Source organism: Candoia aspera, chromosome 2, assembly GCF_035149785.1.
Source record: "Candoia aspera isolate rCanAsp1 chromosome 2, rCanAsp1.hap2, whole genome shotgun sequence".
Taxonomy (NCBI): Eukaryota; Metazoa; Chordata; class Lepidosauria; order Squamata; family Boidae; genus Candoia; species Candoia aspera.
In genome coordinates, this window is record NC_086154.1 from 124314312 (window position 1) to 124334637 (window position 20326).

The 20326-nt window shown below is 38.8% G+C and overlaps 1 protein-coding gene across 2 annotated transcripts in view; it reads left to right on the forward strand.

The window, feature by feature from the left end:
* TEX2 (testis expressed 2) overlaps window positions 1-20326 on the forward strand; it is a 101469-nt gene that overhangs the window by 50316 nt on the left and 30827 nt on the right. For both annotated transcript variants that reach the window (XM_063293500.1, XM_063293501.1), the window contains exons 2-4: window positions 4890-6499; window positions 16274-16474; window positions 17802-18141. In XM_063293500.1, coding sequence (XP_063149570.1) covers window positions 4916-6499; window positions 16274-16474; window positions 17802-18141 — 2125 coding nt within the window. In that variant the 5' untranslated portion in view covers window positions 4890-4915. The remainder of the gene's footprint in view (window positions 1-4889; window positions 6500-16273; window positions 16475-17801; window positions 18142-20326) is intronic.

The following is a 20326-nucleotide window of genomic DNA, read 5'->3' on the forward strand; positions in this document are numbered from 1 at the left end:
CATCTGTGGCATCTGAGGAAGTAACTTTTTCAGCTGTTTGGGAGCACTGAAGATGAACATTAAGAAGAATTGTGTTTTATTTTCCTATGCATATTTACTCAGAATTAAGCCCTGTTGTGTTCAATGAGGTTTACTCCCATGTTTGTATAGGATTATAACTTTATTAAAAATAAACATTTAATGAACATTTTAACTATTTTGTGTTACCATTCCAACAAATAATGTGCACATTGCTTGACTGATTGTTTACATGCTGTTGAGTCTTAATGATCACATAGATAGACCTTCTCAAGGATGATCTGTTCCCAGTTTACACTTCAGGTCTTCCAGTGGTGCACCTATCAAATCATCTCCTTCCTCTTCTCCTTTCCAGCATTATAGACTTGTCAAGGGAACTGGGTCTTCACATAATTTGATTGATTATGTGCCATCAAATCAGTGTCAACAGAGATCAGTGTGTTGGATGATCCTAATTGTTATTTTGTTAGCATGTGAAATTGAAGATACTGTATGATAGTTTGCACACTATGTTAAGTGTAGTTTCTTTGGTATTGGTATGTAGACTGATCTCTTCCAATCTGTTAGCCACTGTGTTGTTCTCCGGGTTTGCTGGCATAGTTTGGTTAAAATCTTTAATGTTTCTTCTTCTGTTACTTGCCCTATTTCTCTAGATAAACCATCAATTCCTGTAGCTTCTAACTTGGTAATGAGCAGAATGCTTATCTAACTTTATTTTCTAGTACTTAGAAATTCTTGTAAATATGGAATATCTTCTAAGCAGTTGGTATCCCTACTGTACAGAATTTCAGTATACTCCTTCCATCTTTGAATCAGTTACTATCTGTCCATTGGCATCCTTTAGCATACCTGAACCACCTCCTGAGTTCAGAGATCTTTTGGAAAACTTACCTTGTTTTTCTATCTTTGACGTTTTCACAGATGTCATTATAATACTGCTTCTTGACTCTTCTCACAGCTCTGAAAATTTTTTGTTAAGTTACTTCATGAGATTTCTTGGTCTTTTCTTGGCTTTGGGTGGCTTTTCTTCTTGGCGATTTCCACCATTTGTTCTAAAATCCAATTTGCTTTCTTCTGTTTCTTGCTCTTTGGCAATCTCTTTTCACATTCATCCTGACAACTTATTTGATTTTATTCCACAGTTCCTCTGATTCCCTAATCAATGAAAATCAGACTTCAGTGCAATATTCTCTTTGAAAATGGTGGTTATATGCTCAAGATCATATTGTGGAATTACATTCCTTACAATAGCAAATAACAGGGTTGCTGTATTACAAACAAAAGTTGTAAATATTGCTGTGCATAAAATTATTATGCTCTCAGATTCATTTGTACTTCTGCTTGTGTTTTCAGATTAACCTTTGCCTTATGTACATGTGTTCCATTCACAAATATCCAGGATGTAGTCATACTATGCTCCAGGATATTGTCCTACTTTATTTAATATTGAGTTAGTATAATTACATCCTTTGTTTACTAGATGGAAAGATGGTAGTGTGACTTGTCTGCTATGGGTTCCAAAAGGAAAAAAAAATGTAAAAAATAGCATTTCAAACAGTAAAATGACTTGGGCTTCAGCAAAAAAATGTATGCAGCACATACTGATTATTTAAGGTAATATCCATTAATCCTACAGAATAAAGAAAAATGCCAAATGAGTTGGCAGATTTCAGAAAAGGCAGAAAAACATAAAATCAAGTAGCTAATATAAGATGGATAATAGAGAAGAGAAGAGAAGATAAAGTTTATCTTTGCTTTGACTAAAGGAAGACTATGATGTTTAGAACATTCAGGCTTATGAATGTGCCAGAACATCTGGTTATTCTGTGGAATCTCAAAAAGAAGTTCTTGTAAGAACAATCTGAAGAAGCAAAGTGCTTCAGAACATGAAAGGAAATGAGACAAGGGTCCATATTGTCCCCCCCAGCTGTTTAACTTGTACACAAAGCTATTGTGAGAATGGCAGGGTGGAAGAAGATGGCAGATGAAATCAAAATTGGAGGTTGAAAACCTAATAATTTGAGATATGCAGACACTTAACACTTTGTCAGACAAAAGTAAAGAAAATTTAGAAGAGTTGATTATAAAGTAAAAATGGAAATTGAAAAAGACAGGTTAGTGTTAACTGTTAAGAAACCAGAGATAATGTCAACCAACAAGCTTAGTGAACTTAATTTTGATGACACAGAAGCAAAGATGGCAGTTAGCTATTCCCCACCTTCAAGAATAAACAAAGATCAACATTGTGCTGGAGAAATAGATTAATCCTAGGGAGGAAGACAATGACTAAATCTTGATGGATAAGGGTATTTCAGTGACAAAAAATAGAAGAGATAAAAACAGTGGTAATGTGTGACTGTGAAAGCAGGACATTGTAAAAGAGTGAGAGGAAGAAGATAGACATCTTTGAATTACAGATTTGGAGATGGTTGCTTAGATAGCACTTCAGGAAAAACCAATATCCAGTTCTGGGCTAAATAAAGGATGATTTGTGGTTCCTTGTGACAATGACCAGCAAGCCAAAACTCATGTGTTTTGGACATACACTATAAGTGCATGATGTACTAGAACAAATTACTCTGCTTTGTAAGGTTGAGAAAAGTGGAAGATGGGGAAAAATGGATTGGGTGGTTAGATGGGAACAAAGAGCTTACTAGAATGCCCATGGAAGTGCTGTGAGGTATTACTAAACATTTGTCCATAGAGTCACTGGGAGTCAAACCCAATTCACTGGAACCTAATTAACTAGTCCACCTAACTCCAATATACCTTCTTAAATGGTTTAGTAAGTTATGATTTATTTACTTGTAATATGATAATGGAGAATGCCAAAATACGAAGTCCTACTCTGGCAAAGGGCAGATTTCTGGCTGTTATAGTGGAAGTATGAGTGCCAGTATCAAAAGGACTGTTACCATTATTATAGATCAACAGCACCTCTTGCTCTTCTATAAAGAGTTTTTTGTATTATTGATACAATAAAGGAACTGTGATAAATGCAGTCTAACAGTTTGATTCTGGCAGCTTCCACAGCTCCTGAATATTATTTTTTTACTAATATGACGAACTATTGTCTTGAAGTAATCTTTGCTTTCAGTCTTCTTCCTCGATTCTAATTTTCCCAAGATGTCATTCTGTCATGTTTCCTAGTTGTTTAGAAGAGGGCCCAAATTCTCAGAGCTACAATGAAGAGACTAGAATTTGTCAACATTATTACAAAAATATAGATCTATGTCTACTGCATGCCTGGCAGTAACAGGAAGACTTTCTCAGTACTATATAACCTAGGTTGGCTCTCCCCAATGTGGCACCCTTCAAATACATTCTCAAATACAGTAGGTGTTGGCTGGAAATTATGAGAGATGCAGTCACAACACATAAGAAGGATGTCAGGTTGAGCATGACTGACTTAGGGTATGTTCTCAACCTCTGTTGCAATGTGCAGGTTTTGCCTGCACCATTAGAAATCTGGCCGGTAAAGCATTTGTGGCATCCTGTCAGACCCTGGCTTCTTCCACAAGTATCAAATATGCATGACTAGCTCAATAAGCTGCTATCCAATGGTGCAGGGTTTTTCTTTTTCTTTTTTGTACCTCTTATTTCCCCATCTATTTGCTACTGATTTTGCAGTTTGAAAACTCTGCCAGGCCCCTTTTCCCCTTTAAAAGCATTGCAGAGAGCCTTTATTCTCACTCTGTGGTACTATTGTTCTTTCATATCATAGGACGCTATGGATTAAACCAAAAGCACAGCATTCTGGTTTTAAGACTGCTAGCAGTGAAGGGAATAATTGTGGTATTAATGTCCCACTAGTGGCAAAGAAAATTCAGTGGAATATGACCATCACTAAATCGAATTAAATTAATTTCAAATTAGAAATTCCTCCACAGAATCTTTATGGGCTACACCACCATATCCCTGAAGTAACTTAGGACTAATCACTTGCGCTCGTTCCTCTTAATAAAACCTATAAAGATATCTTCAAATGTAAAATTTGCAGGAATGCAAACAATAGTAAAAGTGCTGTATTTTCTGAGGTGTATTAGATTAGGCATAGTTTAGAGAAAGGTTAAGGAGAGAATTCTGTCATGTACACACTCGCACAAGTGAGAGCTTGGAATGATCCATTGAAGTCTAATAGTAGATGATCAGGAGAAATAAAAATAAGTTCACATAAACCATTGTTAATTTAAAACTAAGCATTTCTTAACTATAAACATAGTAATGACAGCCATCTTGAATACCTTTTAAAATAAATTAGATAAAGTAATAAAAGCCATCAGTGGCTACTGCAATTGTGGGTTGTACATTACTTGCACTCTTAGAGATCATATGGTCCTGCCTACCAGTTGTGGTTGTCCTGGTTTGGGGTTGTTGTCTAGCATCCAGATCCCCCTGGGAAGTTGATAAATACAATTCTTTTTGAGCTAAAAGATATTTTAGAACTGTGCTTTTTCTCATGATAGCTTGCTTTCTTGACCCTTTGTGGCTTGTATTGTTTAACTTTTACATCTGTGAGAATCCATTTTCAATGTCTTTTTTCCATACAGTTATGATGTGTCAATTTGCCAGCCATTTTCTCTTTTCACTTCTCTTTGTATCTTCTTCACAGTTTTAGTAAGAAGGCTTTAGACTGATCCAAATGAGCTCAAAGGATATTCTTCAGCTTTTGTAATGCAACCATTTATGTCCCTTTTGTCATTGACCACTTTTTGGCTATCCATAATTATTTTTCCTATTAGGTGGAATATGTGGAGTGCTAGAGGCTTATACTTTCAGCTGGCTAGGTTTAGTCTTATAGTTGTACATGTATTATCTTGTGCAACATTAAAAAGTTTCCATCTAATTTATGTTTGGCTTCCTCTTCATAGACCCTGGTGTATCTCTGGGACCTGCAATGACAAGTCTGAACATTAGCCATGCAGAGAAAACCAGTGAAATGTCCTCAAAGCAGCCAGCGCCAAAAGTGCAGGTTCAGCGATCTGTTTCCCGAGAAACCATCACCATTCATTTCTCGGCATTTGGGAAGGAGGAGGAGGAGGAGGAGGAAGAAGAAAAGTGTAAGGAGTCTCCTTCGAAGACACCAGATGACCAAAGCATTGTAACTGCACTTGAAGCTAAGGAAGACCTATGCTTTGATCATGGTGAGCAGAATTCTTTTGTTCCCACTACCTCGCTTTTTGTGGCTGCATCTTCCACAGTTCTGCCAACTGCGAAACCCTTGGAGTCCCAAGGGTTTAGTGTGGTGCCATTGGCTGCATCACCCTCCTCAGATTTGGGCCAAGCCCCTAGCCCACTGGGTGTGGCATTGCCTTCAGAACTGAGAACCAGCCTTTCATCTTCTCCGTTGCCCTCCCCTTCCAAGTCACTTACCTTGTCTAGCACGCCAACAACTGTTACTAGCTCAAAGCCTTTCATGAGTTTAGTTAAATCCCTTTCCACAGACATTGAACCAAAAGAGCCCTCTCTACCCACAAGACACAGACAGTTAATGAAAACTCTGGTGAAGTCTCTGTCCACAGACACTTCTAAGCAGGAGCCTGAAACAGTGTCATTCAAACCACCTGACTCTAAATTGAACTTGCACCTCTTCAAACAGTTCACCCAGCCTCAAAGCACAGGTAGTGATTCCAAAACAGCTCCCTCATCTCCCTTGACATCCCCAGATACTCGCTCCTTTTTTAAAGTACCTGAAATGGAAGCCAAAATTGAGAACACAAAGAGGCGATTTTCAGAAGTGATTTATGAGCCTTTTCAGCTCTTCAGCAAAATAATGAGTGATGAGAGTGGTAGCCACAGGCCCAAAGCCTTATCTTCAAGTGCTTCAGAACTGTCCAGTCTCTCCAGCTTGAATGGCCATTTGGAAAGCAATAATAACTATAGCATAAAGGAAGAAGAATGTGATTCAGAAGGAGACTTTTATGGAAGTAATTCCAGTGTAAATAAGAATACCAAAACCCACGCAGCTGAAGGACATGCAAAAGAGATTGAACCTAGAAGCTCCCCGTTGTTAAGCACAAAGGATTCCAGTTCTAAGGCTTCTCTGGTACTTGAAAGGTGTTCCCTGTCAGCCCTGGCAAGTAAGGAAGATGAGGAGTTCTGTGAGTTGTATTCTGAGGACTTCTGCTTAATAGAGGATGATAGGCCTGACAAACAATTGGAAAGTGTGCAAAAGATAGAAGTACAAGAAGAAACATCTACACCAATTAGTAGCGAGGGTGGAATTGAACTACCAGCACCACAGGCTAGGCTTCCGATGAAGACGCTGTACTTTCTCACCATGCTGATCTATGTTTACCTTATACTTCCTCTGCCTAGTTACTTCAGTGGACTTTTCTTAGGAATTGCCATTGGATTTATTATTGCTACCTGCATAATTTGGCTTTTTACACCAAATGTGAGATATAACAGGCGATATACCATTTGGAGCAGCCAGCTTAGTACAGAAACTCTGGATATTCAGGAACCGGAGATATTGAAGGTAAGTCACTGCTTTGCCTTGAAACTTCTGTCGTTGCAGACATTGTTCAAACATGAACGTATTACAAACAATATTGAAATTAAAGTAACTCTCTGTTGAAGTAAGACATAGATTGGATGCCGATTTCTTGCTTGAACTGTTAGACGTTGATGAATTTAATTAATAGGTTTTTTTCCCTCAGAGTAATTTGCATGTTTATTATGCTATGGTTTGCTATCTGGAAGATTAATGAGGTGGTCAGATGACGGCTTTACTGTAGTGTATGTTGTAACACAGATTTAAATGTGTTAATCAGCCCTCAACTTTGTTTGTTTGTTTGTTTGACTCAGTTTGTACACTGCACAACTCCCAACAACTCTGGGCAGTTCACAAGAAAATATGAAAACTATAAAACAATAAAAACAAGACCTCAATAAAAGAAGAAGCAAAGATGAGAAAGCCAGGCAATAACAAACACACATCCATTCCTCAAAAGGGGCTCCACCCACCCTAGCCAAAAGCCTGGCAAAGAGCCGGGTCTTCAAGGCCATCCAAAATCTCAAGTAACCAGGCCCTATGCCACATAGGGCTTTATAGGTAACGACCAGCACCTTGAATCGCACAAGGAAGCAAACTGGTGACTAGTGCAGCTCATGGAACAGAGGTGTTACATGGGCATACTCAGGCATGTCCATCACTGCCTGAGCTCATGCATTCTGGACCAGCTGAAGCTTCTTTGTGGTCTTCAAGGACAGCCCCATATAGAGCACATTGCAATAGTCAAGCAGCAAGGTGACCAGGGTGTGAGTGAGTGACTGAAGGGCCACCTGATCCAGGAAGGGGTGTAACTGATGCACCAGATAAAGTTGAGCAAAGGCCTTCCTAGCCACAGCTGCTATCTGCTCATCAAGCAGGAGCTGTGAGTCCTGGAAGACACCCAGATTGCATATCACTCTTGAATGTGGAAGTGCTACCCCATCCAAGGTTAAAGGTGGAACATCCTCAGACCTGGGTGTTTGTTTATTATTGCTTATTTTTGAGGGAATGTCATCTCCAGGGATTCTTGGCTTGAGCCTTCTTGATGATGCCCCCTCTTCTTACTACGTTGTTGGAGAGCCATAAAAACATGAATCTTCAAAAAGAAATTTGGATACAAATAGTATCATGCTATTCCCACATGGTGGTATATCAGACTGATTGATTATATTAATTTTTGTTTTTAATCTTATATTAATAGTGTGTGTAAGTCACACACAGTCTCCTGAAATGGAGTAGCTTATATATTGGAGTAATGATAGATGGATATATAGAAGATCTAGCTTTTTCCCATGTTTTTTTAAGTACAAAGATTCATAATCAATTGCTCTCTGTGCATGACCTTTGCTTTCAAACAATTTTCTTAGAAATCAAATCCTTTTCCAGGTAACAATTAATGCTTATAATAAGGTATCTATCTCTTTATGCAAAATGTTTTTTTAATCTTTAATTATGGATTTACCCCATCCTGTTTTGAGACTTTGCACTCACTGTCTTGTTTCTTCACTATCCCACAAAAAATATGGCTTTTTGTTAGCTTGTCCTTCCCCCTGTTCATTCTGCAACCTCAGATGAAACAGAATTAATTACATATCACTACTTTTCACCTCTGAGTTAAACTATTTTGATTGAATAATTGGATGTTCCAAGTTGCAGCCAGATGGAATATAAGCAGTCTTTAGAGATTATTTTGGGAACAATACTGCTTTTCACAGCATTTAAACTTGATCCCTTTACTCATATTGGATTTTTTTTTAAAAGGCTTACATTCATATCTTGGGACTACATCATGGGAACAACATGGCAAAATTTTGCTACCATATCTGTATTTTGCCAACACAGAAGTTGTCATATCTATGTTGGGAAATTCTATGGGATGCTAACTTGACGTGGACTAGATCTAGAAGAAAAGGTGACTGCTGGTTAAAAGGAAGGGAGTTACAAATCATTCATGTAAAGATGTGGGAACCAGAGCAATAAAATTACTCTTTTGAGGGACTGGCATAAAGCTAATGTAGAAAGTAGAAGCTCACATCTTTTTTATTGTTATGATAGATATAGATTAATAGGAAAATTATAGATTATAGAAGAATGGGCAATTTACAGACCTCCAGAGGTTGCTGAGCTCCAATTCCCAGCAGCTGCAGCCAGCATGGCCAATAGTTAGAGGTTCTAAGGTAAAGGTAAAGGTTTCCCTTGACGTAAAGTCCAGTCGAATCCGACTCTAGGGGGCGGTGCTCATCTCCGTTTCTAAGCCATGGAGCCGGCGTTGTCATAGACACTTCCGGGTCATGTGGCCAGCATGACGACACGGAACGCCGTTACCTTCCCGCCGAAGCGGTACCTATTAATCTACTCACATTTGCATGTTTTCGAACTGCTAGGTGAGCAGGAGCTGGGACGAGCAACGGGAGCTCACCCCGCCGCGCGGTTTCGAACCGCCGACCTTCCGATCGACAGCTCAGCGGTTTAACCCGCAGCGCCAGGTTCTAGAAGATCTAATATAAGAAACATCTGGAAGGCCACACATTACTCACTCTTCATTTACTATAATTATAGCTCACATACATAGTGTGGTTGAATGTTTGAAAAATGGTTTATAATAACTACTGTACACTTCTTAAATGCTGAAGGCTTGTGCAAGCAAAGGAATGAATTTAATGTGTGTACTGAAGGGTAATGCTAGTAAAAGGCTTAGAATCTTTTCTCCTCCTCAAAAACTGTTCCAGTGGTGCCCATGACTCGATTTTTAAGAGGTTTATGCAATATGTATGGCAACTGCACCATGTAGTGTGTTGTTCAGTTTTCCGTGTCTCTATGGTAAGCCTGGGGTGCAAATCTGCTGGGGCAGCCAAGTAGAAAGTTCTGTCCACAAGAGTGTTCTCCTTAACAGTATCCCAGGAGGCTTAATGTCTAAAATGGTGGTGTTTCTCTTTGATGGATGTGAAATGTTATTAACCTTTATGAAAGAAAACATGTTTTGTGTAAAATCATGTTTTGACTTCACGTTTCCTTTCTCTATATGTGTCTTAACCATTTGTTATTCTAAGGACCCATGGTCTGTCATTAAGAACAAGGTATTCCCCTCAGGTTCTGTATGTGCTGTGTATCATATCCTGTTGCTCTCTTAACTTTGCTGTTGTCCTTAGTGGCTGAAGATTATCGTACTGTCATCGTACTGTTAAAGTACCATGTAGGTATTAGTCTGATCAGCTTTTGTATATAGATATACTGCTGGTAGACCTGCATTCCCCATGTTTATGTGAACTCACATACATGCAGTCAAGAGCCGATACAAAGGATCATTTATTTATTTATTTTATTTGACAGGATCGCTTCACTCCAATCAACTCTAGGCAGCTCATAGTATAAAAACCAAACAACAATATACAATCAAGGCAAGCATGTAACAGTAATAAGATGACAAATACAGACAACAACACAAACGTGACAAACACCCACAAGGGGTTCCAACCACCTTTGCCCAATGCTTGGGGGAAGAGCCATGTCTTTAAGGCCCTTTGGAATGCAGTCAGGGATCTCAGGGGGAACCTCATCCTGGAGGACAGGCACCATGACTTAATTGAAGAGTTGTGGGCGTACAGCTGATTTATGTACAATTGGCCTACTATTTAGGGAATTGATATTTCTGACTCTGTGGAATAATTAGTTCAAAATGCGTTCAAGATTTACTGTCCCGTAGAAAATCAGTACCTTTGCAAATACTCTACAAACACAGGAGAAGAATTAGTTTAGGTGAAAATTAAAGTTCTAAGAATTAATAAGCTTATTTGATACACTGGTAATTTTTATTTAATATTTAAAATAATACTTGATACACAAATAAGCAAAAAATAGGATGGGGCAACAATAATTCGCCCTCCATCACCTACTGTGCAACTATTTTGTGAATTCTAAATATTCTAGTAAGGACAGAAAGAGGGAAAAAAACATGTTTACCAAATATGACATGAGGAATACTAGGGAAATATTTTGGCTTGATAGCTGCACAGATTAGAAACGTGGTTGCTGATAAGAGAATAGGGATGAGAACAGAGAAGAGAAAAAGTAGGAATAAAACAGTAATAGTTTAGAATCCCCTGTATCAGAGAAAGGGAGTGCAGAAGTCTTTATTTGTGTCAATGGGTGATTGAAAACAGTTCCGCTGTACATACTCCAATAATATCAAATCTTACATGAAGCCCAAGACCAAGTTCAGAATACTGTTGAACACTTTTCTTGGTTTTTTATGGATTTGTGGGTTGTGAGCATAGTGGTAGTGAAGGGGCCAGGCCGTTTTGGCAGATTTTAGATCCCGATCAGTTTGGTCAGAAATCCTTTGCCAGCAGCAGAGAGGGTCTCCGGCCTCCAAGCAGACTGACCTGAGGCAGCTGCTTGGCTACTGTGGGAAAAAGGTTGCTGGATTTGATAAGCCTTTGGTCATATCCACAAGAGCTGTCCCTACAATGGTCACTGAGGGCTAAGCTAACTGTAATGGGAGAAGCTCTGTGCCATTTGTATGTCTTCCACTGTCCTGTATTACAGGGGCTGTCCAGTTTAAACATAGGAAGAAGCAGTTGTTGAAGTGTACAGAGGCCTCTCTTCCCCTCACCAGGCTGGCCTGCTTCTTCTGCAGTAAGAGACCTGCTAGAAGAACAGTGCCTGAAATAATGGCAGGAGGAGGGTTGGGCTCTCCTCCTGTTTCTGAAGGCAACAGGCTAGAAACCAGGAGTCTGTGAGTTCTAGTCCTGCTGAAGGCATGAAAGCCGGCTGGGTGACCTTGGGCCAGTCACACACACTCAGCCCAACTCCCTTCACAAGGTTGTTGTTGTGGGGAAAATAGGAGGAGGAAGGAGTGTTAGGTATGTTCGCCACCTTGAGTTATTTATAAAAATAATAAAGGCGGGATAGAAAACAAACAAACAAATAAATAACATTTTGCCAGCTACCTTCTGCCTTGGCAGGAATAGAATTGGAAATAAGTATAGATGCCTCTCTCATAGCTCATGTGGCCTTAAACTGGAATCCAGGTTGTATTTCATGCTAGAGAACCCTTGGTCACATCCATGTCCTTCACTGACTGCTTGGATTTGCATAATATTTCTAAGTTGGTTTCCTTGAGCAGGTTTATTAGGATTACACATGTCATTTGGTATGATTCATATGTTCATGTATCCTTGGAGAATAGCCTTTCCATATGGGTGGTATATTTACTTGGGTTGTGCTGCACTTTGGACACCTTGGCAAAAAAAGGGGTTCAAGATATGCAGACATGAATGTAGTATCTGTGTGCAACTCTTTAAACTGAATACATCTTTTTCCCGGGATTATGCAGTTTGAAGGAATTGCAGAGGGCTGCTGCATTCATGTCCCTACATACTTTAGACCACCGTTTGGCCTTCACATTCAGAGGATCGCATCGTTCTCATATTACTGCTAGGCAGTACGCAGTCCTGCTGGCTGGGAATTTTGGGAGCTGTAGCCCAACACACATGGAAGAGACCAGTTTAGAGGAATATAGTAGATTAAAACATAATTTCAGATCTTTTCTCCCATTGCCTTTTTATTTATTTATTCCCCCCCCCCTTTTTTTTTTGAACTTGACTCAACATATACTCAGGTTACATTACGGTAAAAGATGCCCAACTTCACTGATGATTTAGTACTTTAGACGTTCCTTTATGTTTAATCCATAGGATTAACTGCGTCTAGTAGAATTGCAGTGTGACTATTCAAGCAAGTAGCCCTCCATAATTGAAAAGAGCTCAAGCAGTCCTGTTCCATATCTGTGTAAATAAGTTGTTTGGCACATTGACATTTATAAAGAGCACCAACTGGTTCTGAAATTCAGAGTGGTACTGATAAGTGCAACTGTGTAGGGGAAGTTTTCAGTTCAAACACTAAGTGTGGCATTAAAGAAAAAACAACTGATTCATTGTTTTGTGTATGGATCTCTGAATGGTTTTACAGCCTTGAAAGAAGCTTAATCCAGGAAGCAGTGGAGCCTGGATGTTGGTAGACCAGACTTCCATTGTTCAATCTGTGCTGGGCACATGCCCAGTGGAGCCAGTGACAGATTTGATAGGGGCTAAGTGGGCATCCATGGTAGCTTCTCAAGCATATCTGGAGGCAGATGGGGAAATGATACAGTTCAGTTTTAATTGTGCGATATCGTCTGATCGTTAGTATCTGAGGTCATAAAGGCTCCTGTTATAAAGAAAATAGCCATTTTGAAAACTGTAAAAAGAAAAAAAGCTGCTGTTGCATATTGGCTCTTTCCCCATAATATAATTACAGTAATATGTTTCCAGGTGTAATTCACAGTGGTGGTGAATACCTTTCAGGCTCAATAGCTTAGTTGCAGCCTGACTTCACCAAGGGGAGATACACTTTTCTCTGTGTCTCAGCCATGGCTGAGGTAACTTATTTATTTCAAATATTTTGATAATATCCTCCACTCATTTTTCAGGAAAAGTTTGCAAAGAAATTAAGAAGTTAACAGGTACACCTAAGGGGGAAAAGTGTAGGAAAAAAAAGAGGTACAAAAGTATAGGGGCATAACAGTACAGGTAGTCCAGAGTCCCCCGATGGGAGGAGATGGGCAGGGACAAATTGGATAAGTAAATAAATAAAATAAATAGTCCTTGCTTAACAACCACAATTGGGACCAGAATTTTGGTTGCTAAGTGGAGCGGTCATTAAGTGAATCCAACCCATCTTACAACCTTTTGTGGTGGTAGTTAAGTGAATCACCATGGGCATTAAACAAATCATATGGTTGCCCACTGATTTTGCTTGCCAGAAGCTGGCCAGGAAGGTCAAAAATGGCAGTCACACGACCTGGGATGCCGCAACGGTCATAAATGCGAACCAGTTGCCAAGCACTCAAATTGTGATCATGTGACTTTGGGGACACTACAATAGTCAAAAGTGTAAGGACCAGTCATAAGTTCGTTTTTTCCAGCACTATCGTAAATCTGAAACGTCACTAAATGAATGGTTGTTAAACGAGGACTACCTGTAAGTAATTCTACTGCAGGATATAAGACTAGTTCTGAGGAGTCATGTTTTTCTACATAGAGACACCTTTTAGACATGCATCTCATTGCCTGTTTTCCATGTTCCTACCTATATTTACATTTAATTAGAAAACAGAAAAACCACATGCATCACAAAACCATGATATGCAGTATCTTTGCATAGCACCAGAAGCACAGGAAACATGGCAGACTTTACTTTGTTGAGTCAGAGATTGATTTGTTTGTTTTTGCCCTTTTAATTTAATTTTACTGTATTTTGGAAGTTTGTAATATTGTTTCTTGTATATAATTAAACAGTTATTTCTGAAAATGCTTATTTTAGAATCAGAACTGGGAAGTATTTTGGAGGCCTATAAAACTGGATAATATGCCATAGCAGCTCTTGAAAAATGCCCTGCCAAATTATCTTTATATATCATATATTTATTTGAATTTTTATTGTATATTTATTCTATATTGTAAACTGCCCAGAGTCCCTCCGGTCGGAGGAGATGGGCGGTGACAAATTTGATAGATAGATAGACAGACAGACAGACAGACAGACATCTCTAGCAGCAGATAAGCCATTACCTCTGTGCTGCTGGCAAATAAGTTATCTTAATATTTCATTGCTTTCCTGTTGCATTAGAGAGCAAGTTTGTTCTATCAGGGTGACAGCCATTTGAATTTTAAAGCTGTCCTCATGTCTTTCTTTCATCCAAGCTAAGTATATCCTGCTTTTCCCAATGTTCCTGAAAAATCCAGATAGTATTTAGCTTGGAGAAGGAGAAAAATACACATTCATTTAAAGCGGACGAAGGTCCTTTGCTGCAATTAGACTAGTGGAGCTTAATCTTATTTTATCCAGAAAATCTGCATTAACAGGATAATAAATCAATAGTGCAGCATGTGGTTTTTCTGTTATCTAATTAAATGTAAAGATAGGTAGGAATATGGAAAACAGGCAATGAGATGCATGTCTAAAAGGTGTGTCTCTATGTAGAAAAACGTGACTCCTCAGGACTAGTCTTATATCCTGTAGAATTACATACTGTTATGCATTTTTTCTTCTTGCTCTCAGAAAGTACATACTGTACCTTTTAAATTGATTATGTGTTATGTGACATAATACAGATGTATAGAATTACTTCATTCATGCAGAGACTGTTTCTTTTACATAAGTATAGAAATGCACCAAGTCTTGTGTAGCAAAGAAACAGCATGCTAATGTAATTAGTTGTCATTTCTTTATTTACACAGTATTTCAGTTTTTAGAAAATCCCTTTATGTACATTTCAGTTTGTACCAACAGAACCCTACTGAGCTTTGGATCATACTGTATTGCCTAAGGCAGAGATGGTCCACCCACAGCTCACCTGCTGTCATGAGTGCCGTTGAGCTGAAGTCATCAGCGCAATGGCACACATGACAATAGCAAGGAAACAGGAGAAGGGGCTCAAGATAAGTAGCCATCAACTCACAACGACTAACGGCCAATAAACAATAGCTAAACGGATCACGGAGCACACCCAAGCCATCAGCGCTAATACAACGGAGATCGCCCAGCTGACAGCAATCACCGGATGAATAGAAAACCCGATGATGGGCGATCCCGGAACGCCAGCGGGGCCTCGCAACCCCTCACCCACCGGCAGGGCAACGTATTGGACAAAGGGGGGTGACGTGACCGCGAGTGAGGGGGCGCTGACCGGCGCGGGGTATTTAAACCCCGCACCGGCGCGCTCCTGTCACTCTCAGCTTTTTTCCCAACGCTGTACCTGCGCTGTGAATAAACCAGAGCCTGATCCACCGAACCAGTGTCTGAGCATTATTCAGAGGTAGGCAGCGCATGACACCTGCCATCCCCTGGCACCCTCACATTGTGCTGCAAAATTTCAGCAATGCAAGTTTGTTTCATTTTTAGGGTTTGGTGTCGTCTTAAGGGTAAGAATAGTTCACTTTTATAAGATCTCTGCTCTTATTCCCACTCTTAACTACCATATCCCAAAGCCACTGAGTTTAGCTACATCTCTTCTGGTGGCATCACAGCATCAGTGGGTGGCCTCATGTGGCCATTCAGCGGATTAGGAGGCTGAATTGTAGCAGCCTCTCTAGCACTGCCCACCTCTAACATGGGTGAAGTTGGACTTACAAGCCAAAGGTGTTTGGGTAGCATGTTAAGCACAAGCTGTGACATATGCAGAGGAGATGAAAACGGTATGTGCAAGAAATACAGTTCCTGGATGCCAGGAATCCCTTGTATTGAGGCATCTTCCTTCCCAGTGCAGCTATCAGGCTATATACCCTGGCTGCTTCATGGCTGGCTAGCTAGGAGGAAGCAAGCAAGCACTCCATGCCATTCTTACCTGTCTGTCGCATTCCAGTTCTGATACTTAAAAATCTATCTCCTTCCAGTATTATAGAAGAAGTGCATTCAACCTACTGTGCAATACAGGGATCAGCTACTCTTGTAACACATGCAGTTAGCATTGTGCAATGTATTTTTCCAGAGGTAAAAGAAAGTTTGAACTTTTTCTGTCGGGAATTCGCTTAGGTCAGCCTTCACTAATCAAATATCCTCTAGATATTTTTGAAGATTATTACTATGTGGGAAATTTGAAAGTTGTAATCTCAACTCATGTGGAAAGCACCAAACTGACTAAAGTGATTCAAGATTTTAGCAATCAACATTAATTTTGTCTTAGAATGAAAAAAATCCTCCTTTCTTTAATTTCTCTAGGGCTGGATGAATGAGATGTATAACTATGATCCAGAAACCTACCATGCTACGCTAACTCACTCTGTCTTTGTGAGACTTGAAGGAAGCATCCTGAGACTTTCAAAACCTAACAAAAATATTTCCAGAAGAGCTCTTTACAATGAAACCAAGCCAGAAGTTACCTACATTAGCCAGAAAATTTATGATCTTACAGATAGTAAGGTGAGTTCAGAATTAGTAATTCCTATCTGACAATGGAGTAGAGGTAGTCCTTGCTTAACTACCACAATTGGGACTGGAATTTAGATCACTAAATAATGTGGTCATTAAGCGAATCCAGACCCAATTTTATGACCATTTTTGTGGTGGGTCTTAAGTGAATCATGTGGTTCCCTATTGATTTTGCTTATCGGAAGCTGGCTGGGAAGGTCAAAAATGGTGATCACGTGATTGCAGGACGCTGCAATCATCATAAATGTGTGATGGTTGCCAAGCACCCAAATCTCAATCACGTGACTGCGGGGATGCTGTGATAGTCGTAAGTGCAAGGAACGGTCATAAGCCAGTTTTTCAGCCCCATTGTAACTCCGGGCAGTTGCTAAACGAATGGTCATTAAGTGAGGACTACCTGTATGATTTGATTTCTTTTCTACATTGTTTTAATCTGAACTAGTAGATTTGAATGATACAGAAAGCTGCTAACTATAAGATCTGTCAGCTTGGTCAAACCACCCATTTGTCCTATAACTTTTAGAAATCCTTAAAATATTATCTTCTTGCTGCTGTCTTCTCTGCTTTTTACACTAAAGTGGATCAACAAAGAGGAGGGGAAGGGAGGAATGGTGGGTAGGAGGAAATTATCCTATTGGGCAAAACTCATTAGTTGAATACCCTTTTGTGTTATTCCCAGAATTATTGGTACCGTTTTTAATGCCAGTCCCCACATCTGTGATAATATTTTGGTCTATTGGGTTGCCTTTTTACCATGCTTCTAATCCCATCAAAGAATGATTGGAGTTTCTATTACTATCTGAAATCCTCTCTGTCCCTTTTTGTCTTGATCTTTAAATTATTTGTATACCCAGAAAAATGGTTTAAAATAAACATTGGACAGTTCATTCTGTAAGATTGCATGCTTCATGACTGAGGATGAAATTACAGGTAGCAGTTATTCTGCGCACATATGCACAGACGCCCATAACCGCTTGCTATGGCTACTGTCCAGACCACCATACACCTTAAGCCTTGTTTCCCTGACTTTTGTAGGGAAGGAAGTGTAGTAGCAAAAAAAAAAATGCTGGGCTGATGTAGGTCTGCCCTGCACCAGGTCTTTCCAACCTTTCAAAGAAAATACAAAAGAAGCCCAAATATTCTTTGATTCAGAACAACAGTTCCTAATCCATATTTTATCACAGCTGTATATTGGGCAGGCAGCTTGGCCAACGCTGTTTTGACCTGACTCTGTAGTTGATTATGGCAATGCATACTATTCTGTATTCCCTTCTCTAATGAGGTGAAATGTGAAACTGCTTCACATCTTGTTTTCCAGATTTATTTGGTTCCCAAAAGTTTGGCTCGAAAACGAGTCTGGAATAAAAAGTACCCAATTTGCATTGAACTTGGGAGACAAGATGACTTCATGGCCAAAGCCCAGACCGATAAAGAAACCTCAGAAGAAAAATTTTCTGCAGAAAAGTTAAACCTAAGCAGTGAAGAATTCAGGAAAACCTCTCAGGATGGAGCAAAGTCTGGTACCCAGAAGAGCCAAGTGCTTTACCTGTTTGGAAGGACAGGTCGAGAGAAAGAGGAATGGTTTAGGAGATTCCTTCTAGCTTGCAGATCAAAATCTGAAGAAAAAAAGCCTATCATCATTTGGGGAAACAAGTCAGGTAGGAACTTGTTGGCTTATTCTATTGAGACTTTGTGCAAGGAGGTCAAAATATCAGCTTATTAAAGATTCATTGGAATTACACGATTCAGAAAGAACTCTGCTCTTCAGTGTGTTGATCAAGATATGCTTAGCCTGAAATCTGACGGCAATTTAACTCCTTCTGAAGACATCCTATAAATTTTAACTATCTACATTCTAATATCCAGCCTTATGTAAGTCACTGATTTGAGTAAACATGAGACTTAGAATTAATCCTTCTTTTGCTTTTTTTTTTCCAGAATAATTTAAAATGGTATGAGACTCCAATATATTTCCAGGCATAGTACACATACCTTTCAGGCATAAACTGCTATTTTAAAGGTTGTTTCTTGAAGGAACTTAATTTTTAGTTTATTAATACGAAGTATGTAGTTCAATTATCTTCTTTACTTATAAAATAAAACTTCCAAATATCTCAAAAGTACTGATAAAAATTAATGCAGAAAAACATAGTACACAGGTTCCTTCAAGAATAGTGGTTCTTTTTAAACTAATAAATATTTAACCATATATTATGTGTATTAGGAGTATCTAACTTGATGCCTCCTTGTGTATGCTCAATAAAGCTACGCCAAACTGTTTGAAAATATTCTCAGCTATACCAAGCCTTTCTCCCCTGCCCCCCTCCTTTCTTTTGGTCAGCTTTAGGATTATTTGCCAATATTGTTGAATGTAAACTGACATTGAAAGATTATTCCCAGTATTCCATTCATAAATTATAAATTGTCTAGTAGCTACTAATACAGTATTATCAATTCTTTATGCAGTAATTTATTTGCTTCCTTAAATGTTGATAATAAAGCTAATCTAGAATCTAATACAATATCTTATTTTCCCTATTTCAATTTCAATTTTCAATTTATTTCAGTTTTGGAACCTTTGAATTTTTGCACAAGACCATCCCATATGTAAATATGTTCCACTTCTGCTACATCCTCACTAATGCTTTGGGCATGTTCCGGTGGTTTCCTTTCTTTAAAAAAGTAATCATGCCATTTTGTAATGTATGTCAGTATAGCGTCTCTATAAAAATATTTAGAAAAACAGAAAAGTTGAAGGCATGCTGTTGATATAGAATGATATGACTCTATACATTTTAAAGTTATAGGAATATTAGACTTCCTGCCACAGTTCTCAAATCTTGAAGTATGATAATAGCATACAGCAATTAATGTTTAATGTATTTTTTTTATTTGTCTCCTACTACAAGTCCCCCACCCTCTATTTTACAATGTTTCTCGGATATTGTTTTTCAAGATTGTGGCTCACCAAAACATTTAAAAGCTGTTTAAAGTTGGTAGGATCCAGAAATTGGGCCATAATTGAACATTTGAGCATGTAATATGGCAATAATTACATGCTTGATAATTACAGAGGATGTTTAGGCAGGTACAGTAATATCTCCATTTTTATTCTTTTTAAAACAACTAAAACGTACTTCACTAAACACAATGCAAATTGTTCAAATACGATTTACAAAGTCCTTGCCTTTACAGTATTCCAAATCAACCTTAAAGTTACCTGTGTGCAAAAAATTTGCACTGTTTATATATAAATGTTGCCAAGCTTATAGCAAACTTCTGAAAAGCTGAAAGTTATTTTTTGTGCAGTGTAGTTCAGAAATATTTCCTCTTCACCCAGTTTATGAAAGAATATAAACCCTTTCACAGAAGTGGGAATGATAATTGGAAGTGGTTCCACCTACTCAGTCCTGTTAAGCATTTGAACTGAGGCTGACTTGTATGTGTGTTTGTGTACTGTGTGTGTGTTTATATTTATTTGCTGGAAATCATGATTCTTGGATTTATAGCTCTGCTTAAATTCATGTTCTTTTTCTAGAGTAAAATTCTTCAGCATATCAGATTTGGGACAGTCTTTTACATCCTTGGCTGTCTTTTTTCCTCTAAAATTCTGTGTGTTCTATTTATTATGATTTTGTTACAATTTTCAGATCGTTTCTTGCAATTGCCAAAACATTTTTTTAAAATTAAGGATCAATGTCTGTAGGTACTGTACTGAAAAAGACATACTACCAGATAGTTTACTTACCATCTGCCTTAGACCAATGGAGGGCAGGGGAGTACCTGTGGCCTTCCAGATGTTACTGAACTACAGTATACTTCCCAACATACTTCACTATTGTC